The 16,439-nt window shown below is 38.6% G+C and overlaps 1 protein-coding gene across 1 annotated transcript in view; it reads right to left on the bottom strand.

The window, feature by feature from the left end:
- Nucleotides 1-6,010: 6,010 nt before the first annotated feature.
- LOC127169273 (uncharacterized) overlaps nucleotides 6,011-16,439 on the bottom strand; it is a 16,686-nt gene continuing 6,257 nt past the window's right edge. Inside the window, exon 3 of the mRNA XM_051116514.1 lies at nucleotides 6,011-6,015. Coding sequence (XP_050972471.1) covers nucleotides 6,011-6,015 — 5 coding nt within the window. The remainder of the gene's footprint in view (nucleotides 6,016-16,439) is intronic.

The following is a 16,439-nucleotide window of genomic DNA, read 5'->3' as shown; positions in this document are numbered from 1 at the left end:
ATAGCGCACTATCTGCTGCGACACTGTAATTGACGGCTGCATAGTGACAATTTTGTCTCTAATTGTATCGATCTTAGAAGTAAAGTAGTTCATAAAGTCATTACTGCTATGCTGATGGGCATAGCCAGTGCCTGTTGGTTCTTTATTTTTTGTTAACTTAGCCACTGTATTGAATAAATACCTAGGGTTATGTTTGTTTTCTTCTAAAAGAGTCGAAAAGTAGTCAGATCTGGCCGATTTTAACGCTTTTCTGTACGATAGGGTACATTCCCGCCAAGCAGTACGAAAAACCTCTAATTTTGTCTTCCTCCAGCTGCGCTCCATTTTCCGGGCTGCTCTCTTTAGGGCGCGAGTGTGCTCGTTATACCACGGGGTCGGACTATTTTCCTTAATCTTCCTTAGGCGCAGAGGAGCGACCGTATCTAGAGTCCTGGAAAAGAGAGAGTCAATAGTTTCTGTTACATCATCAAGTTTTTCTGAGCTATTGGACATGCTGAGGAATTCAGATAAGTCAGGAAGGTTACTTAGAAAGCAATCTTTTGTAGTAGAAGTGATGGTTCTACCATACTTGTAATAAGGAGTTGAATTTACAGTTTTAGTCATCTGGAGAATACACGAGACTAGATAATGATCAGAGATATCATCACTTTGCTGCAGAATCTCAACGGCATTGACATCAATTCCATGTGACAGTATTAAGTCTAGAGTATGATTTCGACAATGAGTGGGACCTGACACGTGTTGTCTAACTCCACACGTGTCAGGTCCCACTCATTGTGGTCGGTGAGGAGCGGCCTCCACTCCTCCATCCCTGTGCCTTCTTTTCCCGAAAGCTGTCTCCGGTGGAGCAGAATTATGACGTGGGTAATAGAGAGCTCCTCACCATCAAGCTTGCTCTGGAGGAGTGGCGCCACTGGTTGGAGGGTGCAAAACATTCATTCACCATCATAACTGATCATAAGAATCTTCAATACATCCGAGAGGCCAAAAGACTCAACCCCCGCCAAGCCAGATGGGCTCTGTTTTTCACACGATTCGACTACAAGATCACCTATAGACCTGGCTCTAAGAACATCTCAGCGGACGCTCTATCCCGACTCCATTCCACAGAACAACCCGTTGAACCAGAACCCATTGTACCCTCCAACCTCATCATCAGCCCCATCGTTTGGGAGATGGACGAGGACATCCGTAGCGCCACTCTCCAGGAAGCTGCTCCGCTGGAATGTCCAGAAGGCAAGATCTTCGTCCCTCTCGCCCTACGTCAAAACCTTCTGGACACAGCTCATCGGTCTCCGGGCTCTGGACACCCTGGCAGCCAACGGACCCTCTCGCTCATCCAATCTCGTTACTGGTGGCCCAGTATGCGCCGAGATACCATCAGGTACATCCAGAGCTGCTCTGTCTGTGCCATGTCTACTTCTCCCCATCAACTCCCTACAGGCAAACTGGTTCCACTACCCATCCCACAGAGGCCCTGGTCCCACATAGGAGTGGACTTTGTGACCGATCTCCCGGCAGCCGAAGGTAACACTTGCATTCTGGTCATGGTGGATAGATTCTCTAAAATATGCAAGTTTTTCCCCTGAAGGGTTTGCCTACGGCAATGGAAACTGCTGAAACACTGTTCCAACATCTCTTCCGCCACTTCGGCTTGCCCGAGGAGATCGTGTCGGACCGGGGACCTCAATTCATCTCGCATGTATGGAAAGCTTTCTTCAAATTACTTGGTGTAACAGTTAACTTATCTTCTGGATATCATCCACAGACCAACGGCCAGACAGAGAGAAAGATCCAGGAGCTCGGACGTTACCTCCGGGCATACTGTCACACGGACCAACACTGCTGGAACAGGTTCCTCCCGTGGGCCGAGTACGCACAGAACTCCCTGCGCCAAGATACCACCGGCTTAACACCATTTCAGTGCGTACTCGGGTACCAGCCTCCGCTGTTCCCCTGGACGGAGGAACCCTCAAATGTTCCAGCGGTAGACCACTGGTTTCGAGAGAGCGAGAGAGTGTGGGACTCAGCTCATGTCCATCTGCAGCAGGCTGTACGACAACATAAGCGCTTTGCAGGCGTCCGACGGAGACCTGCCCCCGAATTCCAACCAGGGGACCAGGTGTGGTTGTCTACACGGGATCTCCGCCTACGTCAACCCTGTCGTAGATCCTCCGGAGATCCTGGAACCACCTTCCATATACACCGTCCACGAGATCCTGGGCTCACGGAATATCTCGTCGACTTGGAGGGGTATGGCCCAGAAGAACGATCCTGGGTCGCACGGGACGACATCCTAGACCCCACCTTGCTCTCTGACTTCCATCGAGATCATCCGGATCAGCCTGCCCCTCGCGGTTGAGGTCGCCCTCGACGTCGTGTTGGGGCGTCGGGAGCCGCCCCTGGAGGAGGGGGTAGTGTCAGGCATTCACCACTGCCACCCTCATCTGACACACACCCGGTAGCTCCACCCACTCGTTCACAGTCACCCGAGTTCTAACTCAGATCACCTGTTCCTCGCTGAGCCACGCCCTATAAAAAGGACACTCTGCCACTTACCCATTGTCTGGTCTACCGTTCACATGCATATGTCTCTCCCTCCTTCGATGCTGTGGCGTGGCTCAACTACTGGACTTTGGGACTTCTGCAATCTGCCTAAACCTTCAGTTAAGAACCTCATTCCATGTTTAATGCTTTGTCTTTTAAATAAGACGTTGTTTAATAAATGGTTGATTAGTATAGCTACTCATCTCTCGTCTCTTCCATCCCCTTGTGTGTGCGTGAGTGTGACATTGTGGAGGGTATATATATATATATATACATATATATATATATATATATATATATATATATATATATATATATATATATATATATATATATATATTAGTATTTTCTTTCTGAGCTTATGGAAAAGCTGCTTGTGATGAGCTTTTGTTCATTATGTGACCTTTCACCATATTCAATATGTTGGTATATTAACATTATATCATTTAATGAAATATGTTTTTTAAATGTAAATTTAAGTTAAATCTGTAAAACCTTAAATGTTGCTACTGTGTTTTTACGGTAAAATTATTGCAACAGCAGCTGTACATTTAACAGATTAAAAAAAAAAAAATTACTTTTTTAACAACAATGCTGTTGACCCAGTGACATGTTAAACTCTGTAAAGTGAACTCTGATGAATGAGGATGTAAAGCAGTCCAATATGACAGGAGCAGTGGACCCCCTCCCGTAAAAGTAAGACGGAAACCTTTTAGTTTGACTTGAAAGCCACCCAGAGGCTTAAGAAAAACAGTGAACAGTTGCCAATATGCATTTAAAGTGGTAAATATAGGAGGAATATGTCGAAGTCATTTATATGTGCCAAACGTCCTGCGCCAACTGGTGGCACTATGACTATAACTGAATATTGGCATGTAGATGTCTTCGGGCCAGGACTCTTACCAATCATGTGACGTTTGATGCAGATTGGACATTGCATGTTTAAGTTAGTGCAATACAAGTAATTTCCTGTTGCCAACAGGTGGCACTATGATTATAACAGAATATTGGCATTTCGACATGTTTAGGCCAGGACTCTTATCGAACAAGTGAAGTTTAACATTGCAAAGGCCTTTATATTAGACCAAATATAATGCTGATATCGTTAAATGTCTAGGAGGAGTTTGTTACAGTGTAAAACATGTCACTTCCTGTTGGTGCAGGTGGTGCTATGACTATAGTGTGGCATGTGTTCAGGACAGGACTCTTATCAAACATGTGGATTTGGACATTGTATGCCTGAATTATAACAACTTCTTCTTTCATGGCGAAACATCGAAACATCACAATGGGCTTTAGATTACACTGACCAAATTTGGTGTTGATCTGTTTAAATCTCTAGGAGGAGTTTGTTTAAATACAACACCCGAAATGGAAAAAACAGCGCAAAACTTGCCCAGAAAATTCAAAATAACAGACTTCCTGTTGGGTTTAGGATTTGTACCGGGGGACTTTTTGTAAGCAGATAGATCAGATGTAAATTTTCACCACTTTTGGTGTGTGTGCAAAGTTTCATGAGTTTTCAAGCATGTTTAGGTCCTCAAAAATGTGATTCATTTTGGAAGAAGAAGAAGAAACTGAGCAATTCCAATAGGGTCCTTGCACCATTTGTGCTTGGTCCCTAATTATGACAACTGGAAAATCTGACAAAAAAGACAGACAAATTCACCCAAATAAAATAAACTGTTTTATAGAATTTAGAAAATACAAATTTAACAAAATTGAAAAAATAAATAAATAAATAAATTTGGCCCCAGACAGGCCAACTAAACAGCAGTGCTTAATGTACATACTGATCACATACAGTAGGATTGCAGAACTCGCCCTGATCTTGCCCTGCTTTCTTCTTCCCTGTCTCCCAACTCGTCACATATTGATACTTGGTCAGGAGCCCTTGGCGTTGCTTTTCAATACTCAAGGTACCTCTTTAGCATAATTTTTTTAAAACACAGGGTAGCCCTTTAACGTCACTTTTCGAAGTGCAGGGTACTACATTGTTTTCAGTTGTTTGCCTTAATTTAATGGGTTGCATGCATTTGTAAAAGTAGAAGTCATATTATCAAATTTACACTTTTATTGGAACACGAAACCCCACCCCTTCCCCAAACCTAGCCACTTCTGAACAATATAAAACACATAACAGGCCAATAAAATTAGATAAAAGATATTGTGAATTTTTATTATCCTCATTCTAGTCTTCAGTCTCACATGATTTTTTTTTTTTTTTTTTTTTTTTTTTTTTTGGAAATCGTAGTGCTTTTTATCTAAAAAAAAAATATTAATTTGTGTTTTTAAAAGAGCACTTGACAGAGTAATAATAGATTCTTTATTTACTTCTCATTAGGGATTATAATGCACTATAAAATAATTATGTGTAATACAATCAAATGCACATTTTTGTGAATCCAGTGGTGCTGAACAGAATCCCACATGTTGAACAGGAGTGTGACAAGTGGAGTTTTGGGGCATTTTCAATAATGGAGAATCTCCGTTGCAGGGTCTGGATCTCACAAAAGTACAGACACCTCACATGATTACACAATTAATATACAATTATAAATTAACTGAATTTTCTCCATCGTACTGTGGTAGTAAACTGTCCTTTTTTGAATGCAGAAGCAGCAGTTTTATGAGCATTTCTCAAACCTGCCTGCACTGGAGTGGGCTGAGATGGCCGAACTGATCGCTCAGTGCATGCGGTACCAGCCTGAGCTCAGACTGTCCTGCCAGAGCATCATCCACCAGCTTAACAGCCTCATCACTTCAGGTAACACACAGATGTACACCAGCTCCCTTCATACAGTGATACTGTTGCTTTCAGTCTGCTTGGTTTGGGTCCTATTCTTGAAAGAAAAAAGAATGTGGCTTGGCTTTTAAGGCCAGTTAGCGCCCCCTTGAGGAATGTTACATATTTTTTCTATGACACTCTTATTCATCAGTTTTTTATAATGTTAAACATACGAAATTAATTTATGTTATTAAATACATGTTTTAAATGCAAGTTTGTTATATTACATACATCTCTTGTATAATAAATATTAAATACTTAAATAATAATTAATACAGGTATTAAATAAAATGTAAAACTTTAATGTATAAGTAAGTGTTTTCATTAATGTTTGACATTTAAGTAATATATTTAAACATTAAATATGTAATTAATTTACTTTATTTATTAAATAAATGTTTTTTTGTGTTATTATGTAATACAATAAAGTGAGTTAATAACATGTGTTTCTGTTTATATTTAAAAAATGATTAATACATCTTGGTTAGGTTTGTCATAAAACATATGTGAACTGTATGATCAGCCATGATTTCAGTTCTCACCTTCATTCTGTAGATTATGAGATTCTTCATGCGACTGGCACACTTCCCAAGAGCGACAGCCTCTGGAGAAGACCAAACATGTTCAAAAAGCAACAGCAGGACGTTTTTGAGGAGCGATACCTGCAATTTATCTCTATCCTGGGAAAGGTACAACAAGAAAGCACAGAGAATCTGACAATACCACATTATAAATGTTTTCTTAACTTAATGGATTAGTTGCACTTATTTCAATTTTCATTTAAAATATGATGCACTTTGCAACCAATTCAACATTTACCTTCTTATCCTTAAACCACTTCATTGTTGTTGCTTTTTTCTTTTTTTTTTTTTAAAGATTTATTTTTTGGCGTTTCATGCATTTATTTGGATAGGACAGTGTAGATGGACAATAAGCGAAGTGGGAGAGAGAGAAGTGGGGTGAGATCAGGAAAGGTCCTCGAGCCAGGATTCGAACACAAGTTGCCCACAGTGCAATGGCGCTATATGTCGACACACTAACCACAAGGCTACTGGCGTCAACAAAAATGTATTCAACTGTCTTTTTTACTTATTTTTGGGACTTTTTCATTGCGATAGGACAGTAGAGAGATAACAGGAAAGAACTGGGAGGAGAGAGAGGGGAGCGGGATCGGCAAAGGACCTCGAGGATTCAAACTCGGGTCGCCGTTAGCACAGTTGCGCTATATGTCTACGCACTAACCACGATCGATTGATTGCTTGCACCTGAGCAAGTTTATAATGGTATACTCTAAGAGGCTGTTTACCAAACTTTACCAAACCAGGCATTTCAATGATTAATTTTTAATAATCTTCCAGAATTTTTTTAAATGATATTTTTACTTTAATGATGAGGGTTATAATGTGTACATGCAGCTCAAAAAAGATAGACTTAATTTATCCATATTCTTCCAGGATGTAATGTGACAAAAGGTAAAGGTTTTCACAGGGTATGATGATTTTATGTAGGCACTGTATGAGTTAATTACAAACTTGCTCAGGAGACTATAACAGTAACAATTTCTCCAGGTTAGCCAAACCCTTTACAAGCAATTACAATAACTCAGGAAATCAAGGAAACCAAGCTTTAATAGAACCTCAAACACACACATAAAAGTCTTTTTGAAGTGCTTATGATTTGTTATTGTAATGAAGGGTCAACTGAGTCGGGATCCATTTGCAGCGTTTATTAAAGGCAGGGTCAGGCAGGCAAGGTCGGTACACAGTATGACAGAAATATCAAAGGATAGACAGTACTCAGAGTCGGAGGACAGGCGAATGGTCAGGGCAGGCCGCAGACAGAACACACAATAATCCGTAGACAAAGCAGAAGGTCCTAAGGCAGGCAGCAAGGTTCAAACAATGAGAAAGCGATGAATTCCAGCGATGGTGACCTCTGGTGACGATCAGGGGGAACCACAGAGGTCAGGATCGTTACAGTTATATATCTTTTGAAATGTCTTCCAAGAATTTATGAAACATTAAACCTACTTTCTGCTTTTGATGACTGTTCTGGGCTGAACTGTGCCCAGAATAGTTCTCATTGGGAAAAAAAAATAACTTAAACTGGGGAATTTATGATTTGATTTAGTTAAACTTGTTGACTTGTTTTTATAAAAGTCTATTCATTCATTATAAGCAGCCTGCTAAATGAGTGCTGCCATTATTTTAATATTTACAAAGGGATCATTACTGGCATGCAAGAAATCTACTTTTTTACTAATGAGAATACCGGGTTTTATATAATGGGAGGTACTTCCAGTTTGAGGAAGTTCCACTCAAAAAGTCAAAATTGCATTTCAAATAATCCTTATTATTCAGTTTGACTGAATGAGCTGTACATTTTCCTTCATGTTCTGTTTAGAGACCTCAAAACATAACACAGTATTTTAATGCTTATTACTGAATTGTGTACAGTTTAATGGAACTTTAATGGAACTCTCATCATTTGCAGAAAGCTTTAAGGGGGTGTAGGAAAAAGGTGGAATGAATAAAATGCCTGGCTGGAAATGGGGGGATGCAGTCTGTGAATTTCAAGGGGGAACGGTGTGCCAGTTCCAAATAGTTGAATTTTTGTTTGTTTGTTTGTTTTTGGAAATGACAGGATGTCTAATTTTTTTTCCACCCTAATAGTCACATAAATGCAAAATATTATAATAAAAACATAGCTGGATATTTGTGTATATGGTTAGCTACAGAGTGATTTGGCTGCACCAACCACATGGAATCAGATGTTTTCAATTCTGATTTGTGGCACTTTAATATGTGGTACTAAATCCAATACAGGTCAGGTCATGAGGGGTTAGTTGCAACATTTGACTTTGTCTATTCAAGTATCTTATGTGCACATGTTATAGCAGTGTGGGTGAGTAGCTGACAGATGTGGCTTTACTGTAATAAAGGGGTGGTCTACTGGCTTTTTCAAAGGCTTGATTGTGTTTATGGGGTGCACTGTGACGTGTTCATGCTTCGTTTAAAAAAATTGCATTATTTTTCACATAGTTTACACTTTATCTACAGTGCTTTTCTGTTCTCCTAAAAATGGCCTGTTGACTTCCTGGTTCCTCCCTTAGAAATTTGCAATGGGCTCAGATTGGTTAGCTGGCCCAGTGTGTTGTGATTCGTTAACCTCCTAGTGCACGTTGTCCGGAAATGTCATGCCTCTTACAGTAATCTGTAGTTGCATGTTCCTGGAGGTAGGGTTTGTGTAAATTTCACTAACCCAGAAAGTAGCCAGTTGTAGTCTCTACCTGCCATTTGTTGTAGGCCTTAAAAAGCTAATTCTGTAAAACAGTTTATCCCTTTGCATTGAACTTTGAGCGTCGTAACTTTGCATATGTTGTTTATGCTCAAACAGCCACATTACACACTAAAATTTAAAAAGTGAAAATCATAATCTGTGACCCCTTTAAAAGTTTAGCTTTCCGATACAAATTTTTATTTTTAGATTATTTTATATGTGTGTTAGTTCTTCTGGGGTTAAAGTTCAGCTATAAAATATAATAGAAGAGTCATGAATAAAGCTGTTGGCTCAAAGCAATAACTTGTGTTATTGAATATATAACAAAAACGAAACAAAAAAATAAAACTGTACTGTTTTACAGCAATTTTATTGTCGTAAGAAATGCAGCAACTACTGTAGATTAGGAGCGGCGATCGTTCTGGAGCCGCAGTCCTGCAAAATTCAGCTTCATGCCTAATAAAAACTCACCTGCCTGTAGCTTCCTAGTAACGCTTTAGACCTTGAGCTTGTTCAGGTGTGTTTTATTAGGGGTGAAGCAAAACTTTGCAGGGCTGCGGCTCTCCTGGACCGACGTTCACTGCTCCTGTACTAGACAAGTGTTGCCAGTAAGTTACAGCTAATTTGCCAATACACATTTTACAGTGAGGGGAAAAAAAGAATCTGCAATACATCCTAACAGAAATCCCCATGATTACAGTCTGCCTCAGTGTTTTATACATATCCAGTCATCACAGATAAAAATACAGGTACCTGGTAACCAGGGTTGGGCAGTAACGCATTACTTTGTAGCGCCTTACTGTAATTTGATTCTTTTTTTAGTAACGGAGAAATTTAACCCGTTATAATTTAAGACGTTGGTATTTGGTTAGATTTAGGTTGCGACGTCGGGTGACCAAAAAAAATGCAACCCAGCAGGCACACAACGTCATAAGACGTTGGTATTTGGTTAGATTTAGGTTGCGACGTCGGGTGACCAAAATTCGAGCCAACGTCTAATGACAACGTTAGATTGACGTCAAGAACAACTCCTGTAAAACAAAAATGTTAGATATAGGCAGAGTTTCTATTTATAACATGTTTGCAGCGATATCAGCTGACGTTGATATTTTGTTGTTTTTAGGTTGTGTTGCAAAGTGACCAAAATCCAACGTCGAGCCAACGTCATATTGATGTCAAATACTGACATTTAGTCGTCAGGTATGGCAACCAAAACCCAACGTCTCCTAGACGTCATAATTGTAACGTCCACCCAACGTCCAATTCTGACATCATTAGACGTTGATCTTTCATTAGTTTCAGGTTGTGGCATTAACTAACCAAAATCCAACGTCGAGCCAACGTCTCAAGCCAACGTCATATTGATGTCAAATACTGACATTTAGTCGTCAGGTATGGCAACCAAAACCCAACGTCTCCTAGACGTCATAATTGTAACGTCCACCCAACGTCCAATTCTGACATCATTAGACGTTGAACTTTCATTAGTTTTAGGTTGTGGCATTAACTAACCAAAATCCAACGTCGAGCCAACGTCTCAAGCCAACGTCATATTGATGTCAAATACTGACATTTAGTCGTCAGGTATGGCAACAAAACCCAACGTCTCCTAGACGTCATAATTGTAACGTCCACCCAACGTCAAATTCTGACATCATTAGACGTTGATCTTTTGTTAGTTTTAGGTTGTGGCATTAACTAACCAAAATCCAACGTCGAGCCAACGTCTCAAGCCAACGTCATATTGATGTCAAATACTGACATTTAGTCGTCAGGTATGGCAACCAAAACCCAACATCTCCTAGACGTCATAATTGTAACGTCCACCCAACGTCAAATTCTGACATCATTAGACGTTGAACTTTCATTAGTTTTAGGTTGTGGCATTAACTAACCAAAATCCAACGTCGAGCCAACGTCTCAAGCCAACGTCATATTGATGTCAAATACTGACATTTAGTCGTCAGGTATGGCAACCAAAACCCAACGTCTCCTAGACGTCATAATTGTAACGTCCACCCAACGTCAAATTCTGACATCATTAGACGTTGATCTTTCATTAGTTTCAGGTTGTGGCATTAACTAACCAAAATCCAACGTCGAGCCAACGTCTCAAGCCAACGTCATATTGATGTCAAATACTGACATTTAGTCGTCAGGTATGGCAACCAAAACCCAACATCTCCTAGACGTCATAATTGTAACGTCCACCCAACGTCAAATTCTGACATCATTAGACGTTGATCTTTTGTTAGTTTTAGGTTGTGGCATTAACTAACCAAAATCCAACGTCGAGCCAACGTCTCAAGCCAACGTCATATTGATGTCAAATACTGACATTTAGTCGTCAGGTATGGCAACCAAAACCCAACATCTCCTAGACGTCATAATTGTAACGTCCAGCCAACGTCAAATTCTGACATCATTAGACGTTGATCTTTTGTTAGTTTTAGGTTGTGGCATTAACTAACCAAAATCCAACGTCGAGCCAACGTCTCAAGCCAACGTCATATTGATGTCAAATACTGACATTTTTAGGTATGGCAACCAAAACCCAACATCTCCTAGGTATGGCAACATCAAAACCCAGGTTGTGGCACCCGAGCCAACTCGTCTAGATGTCAAATTGTAACGTCTCCTAGACCATAATTGTAACGTCCACCCAACGTCAAATTCTGACATCATTAGACGTTGATCTTTCATTAGTTTTAGGTTGTGGCATTAACTAACCAAAATCCAACGTCGAGCCAACGTCTCAAGCCAACGTCATATTGATGTCAAATACTGACATTTAGTCGTCAGGTATGGCAACCAAAACCCAACATCTCCTAGACGTCATAATTGTAACGTCCACCCAACGTCCAATTCTGACATCATTAGACGTTGATCTTTCATTAGTTTTAGGTTGTGGCATTAACTAACCAAAACCAAAATCCAACGTCGAGCCAACGTCTCAAGCCAACGTCATATTGATGTCAAATACTGACATTTAGTCGTCAGGTATGGCAACAAAAACCCAACATCTCCTAGACGTCATAATTGTAACGTCCAGCCAACGTCAAATTCTGACATCATTAGACGTTGATCTTTGTTAGTTTTAGGTTGTGGCATTAACTAACCAAAATCCAACGTCGAGCCAACGTCTCAAGCCAACGTCATATTGATGTCAAATACTGACATTTAGTCGTCAGGTATGGCAACCAAAACCCAACATCTCCTAGACGTCATAATTGTAACGTCCACCCAACGTCAAATTCTGACATCATTAGACGTTGATCTTTTGTTAGTTTTAGGTTGTGGCATTAACTAACCAAAATCCAACGTCGAGCCAACGTCTCAAGCCAACGTCATATTGATGTCAAATACTGACATTTAGTCGTCAGGTATGGCAACCAAAACCCAACATCTCCTAGACGTCATAATTGTAACGTCCACCCAACGTCAAATTCTGACATCATTAGACGTTGATCTTTTATTAGTTTCAGGTTGTGGCATTAACTAACCAAAATCCAACGTCGAGCCAACGTCTCAAGCCAACGTCATATTGATGTCAAATACTGACATTTAGTCGTCAGGTATGGCAACCAAAACCCAACATCTCCTAGACGTCATAATTGTAACGTCCAGCCAACGTCAAATTCTGACATCATTAGACGTTGATCTTTTGTTAGTTTTACGTTGTGGCATTAACTAACCAAAATCCAACGTCGAGCCAACGTCTCAAGCCAACGTCATATTGATGTCAAATACTGACATTTAGTCGTCAGGTATGGCAACCAAAACCCAACATCTCCTAGACGTCATAATTGTAACGTCCACCCAACGTCCAAATTCTGACATCATTAGACGTTGATCTTTTCATTAGTTTCAGGTTGTGGCATTAACTAACCAAAATCCAACGTCGAGCCAACGTCTCAAGCCAACGTCATATTGATGTCAAATACTGACATTTAGTTGTCAGGTATGGCAATAAAAACCCAACGTCTCCTAGACGTCATAATTGTAACGTCCACCCAACGTCAAATTCTGACATCATTAGACATTGACCTTTTGTTAGTTTTAGGTTGTGGTATTAATTAACCAACTTCCAATGTCGAGCCAACGTCTCAAGCCAACGTCATATTGATGTCAAATACTGACATTTAGTCGTCAGGTGTGGTCATCATTAGACATTGATCTTTCGTTAGTTTTGGGTTGTAGCATTTACTAATACTAACATTTAGTCATAAGGAACACAGTACAATTTTTTTATATATATATAACTGTATATATTTACAGCATTTTTCTGTCACTTTAAATTACCCTAAATTCTGTAAAATACAAAGTTCATCATATATTTTAATGTTTAGGTGTTTTTACATTCAAACACTGCAAATCTAAATACAAACACAGCTGACTTATTTTATCACACCAAATAATTCACAGTTTGTTGTTAAAGAGTAAAGCTGCACTACTCTCCAGGTTGAAACTTTCAGGCCTCTGTCCACGCACCAGTTGATCCAAATTGTGTTGCAAAGGAAATTGTGAACAGAGAAAAGTACACGTAATCCTTACAAGCTCATACTCTCCAAAAAACACACATTGACTTTCACAAACACAGGGCATACAGCCATCGTAAAGTATTGGTATATGTTATCTGATCAGAATATGCATTTGTTATTTGTGTGAGAGAAACCCTATCCCTAATGACCCTGGTGAAAAAAAAACAGTATATGCTGGTAGGTATGTTTTGAAGCTGGAATGCTGGTTAGGTGTGTTTTGGTGCTTTGGTCAAGGACCAGCATAAACCAGCAAAGGACCATCTTAAACCAACACCAAAACATACCTAACCAGCATCAAAACATGCCTACCAGCATATGCTAGTTTTTTCACCAGAACAGAGCATGGAGAAATAGGGTCTGAAAGGACTGGAAATGCATACAAGCATGCAATGTGTAGAAAACACAATAAAAAATATGGAAAATTTAGAATCCTCAGTTTGTCAAATGTTCATGTCTGCATTATGGAAACACCTTGCTGTGAGGTGACAGCTTAACTGTGCCATCTTTCTGCTGCAAGCAATACAGTGTTGAAATGAATGACATTCATTATCAAAGTCCTCAATTATTGTTGAAGTAGTTGGACAGCATTTCAGCATTTACAGTTTACATTTTCCCATTCCATGAACGCTGTAACAGCATTACCACTGCAGTCAACATGCAAGCTGTAGACAAATGTAACTTGTATGAAATTATGGCAGTGTTTGCTGCAATTAAGTCTGTGTTACTGTGGACAGAAGAATATTGTAGTGAACATTTGAAGTGAATCAAAACCTTTCATCTAAGCTGTCCAAAACAACCTAAACAAAAACTGTTCTTGTTTTAGGACAACTTTGATCAACATTTTTGACCCACTTCAAATGTACTGTAAACCAAAACTAACAGGTGGTGTAACACTGCAATACAACAAAGGTATACAGAAAGATAAGATACAGAAAATGCCACAGTTGCACAGCTGCATTTAGGCATAAAAGTGGTTATAAAGGAAATTAAGGCAAGGGATTTATTAAAGTTCAAACAGTAAACAGCACAGATGTACCAAACCCTGCTTGTAAGCAGATGTGAAAACGCCATTGGACCAATTAATTAAATGTAACAGCCTAAAAAATAAAAATCAGCATACATATATATTTGCATACTTTCGTTTAAAACTAGTTTATTTTTCTACAGTTGCAACGTTATTTGATGTCTCTCCGTGTTGCTTTGGTCGTGATTGGTTAAACTGAATGTCATCCAGGAATCTGGCCAATGACAGTTGTGCGCGCCTTCTACCGAACAAATTTGAAGATACACATCAGTTCCGTTGCTGCTCGCTCGGTTTGACTGCAGTCCTGCTTCGCTCGGTGCACAAGTAATGGCTTTTACATGGATTATCACACATCTGACAGATGAATTCTTTTTTGAGTTCGATTGAGAAGGAAAACGTGCGAATATGAACACAGACACTTAACGTGACCAATGGCCAATGCATACATTGCAAACGGCAGAAGGTAAACATCTTTTATAATTTTTCTAAGTTACTACTGTTACTGTTAAATCGATATACTTGTCGCGATGACAATCTGTTGCCGTGTTTTGTTATTATGTTTTAATACTGTCGAGATAATGCTGTGTGCAATGACGATGTCGTGGTCATGATATGAAGTAACTGGTTTAGATTCTTTAAAATCATTTTTATATCGCGGAATGTAGGTAAATATGTCCGCGTAGCACTACAAGTTATTGATGTTTTAATAAAGAAACAGACATAACATAACATGACAATAAATAGCGGGACATGTATGATGTTAATATGAGTTAAGTACAGAAGGCTGTCTTTTGCTATCTTATTTTTATTAACAAAATGAAATGGTAAAAATAACTATTGTGATGTTACTGTAAAAGAAAATGTCTGACTGGAATATGAAAAACTGGCTGTCACACTCGTTTAACAGAGAGGACATGAAACCATTCATTCTTGGAAGAAACACTATGCAAATCATGCTTTTGGATCTACTGTGAAGTTTTTGTATAAAGCTGGTGAGTAGGCTAAATTTTTGTAAGCCCATGTCTCTGTCAGTAGTTAATATTGTTTTATTAATCCTGTTAATATTCATTTGGTATATTCATTCATAAAAATGGTATTGTCTGAATGGTGTATTTTTCTTAGCATTGTTTTCTGGTGGTAGTCGTTAAAATATATATTCATGCCGTCATAATCCATATGCGATTTATGAAGCTGAAGATAGGCTGCGTCTAATTAATTAAAAGTATTTTGGAAGTTTTGAAAGAACTGTGACATCAATGAGGAAATAGACTCTTTATTAAGCATCCAAATGCCTTAAATTTGCGTTGTGATTGAGATGATTAATCACGTTGTTCCCTGAAATGGCTTTATTGGTAAAGAAAACGATGACCGTAAAGAGAATAAGGCGTACATATGATTGAAATGTTAATGGGTATGAAAAGCTAATATGCTATTAGCTTGATGCAACACTGGCCATGTTGGCGATTCATATGAATTGAAATGCGCAAAATGAGCATTTATTTGACAGAAATTACTTAAATCTAATAATATATTTAATTTGTCATCTTTAAAATAAATTAAACTGCAGCGGAGTTTTATGGTGATAATGCAACTTTTCCTAGCCTATACTTTAGGATGGGTAATATGTAATTAATACTGTAAGCTTTTAAATTGTGTTTTTTTTTTTTACTTGATTTTTACTTCTTTATTTAATTTCAATTAACTGTAACTGAGGCCAACTCAGCCTGTTTTAAGAATATACATTTGTAATTTAGAATTAATTCATTACTAATATTGTATTGACTGTTGCAGTGCAGTTAAGACTGTCTAATTTAGCATACTAATATAATATAATTAAATAATCTAAATAGCAGAATAACACAAAGGACTAAAAGCATATATTTAGCATACTTTTTAATGAAAAATATAATTAGAAGTACAGACTTAATGCAAAGTTAGCATATATATATATATATATATATATATCTAAATAGGGTACGAAAATCACTTTTAAGTAGATTTTTTTTTTTTTTAAAGCATGTTGGCAGATAATTGTTCTTGTTTTAATCATAAACTTGCTTTTCATCAATTTCACTAAAGGAAAACTTAAATCATTAACAAAAAAAAAAAAATTTTACTCTCACTTGTTTGATTGGGTTCTCTTTGTCTACTTTCAGGAAAATCTGATCATGTTTGGGTCATATTTATGCAGAAATATAGAAAATTTGAAAGGGTTCACAATCTTTCAAGCAGCACTGTATTTAAATAGCTAGAAACATAA

This window comes from Labeo rohita, chromosome 8 (genome assembly GCF_022985175.1).
Source record: "Labeo rohita strain BAU-BD-2019 chromosome 8, IGBB_LRoh.1.0, whole genome shotgun sequence".
In the NCBI taxonomy this organism is placed as follows: domain Eukaryota; kingdom Metazoa; phylum Chordata; class Actinopteri; order Cypriniformes; family Cyprinidae; genus Labeo; species Labeo rohita.
The sequence above is the reverse complement of the archived record's forward strand: the minus strand, read 5'-3'. Positions and strand labels throughout refer to the sequence as shown.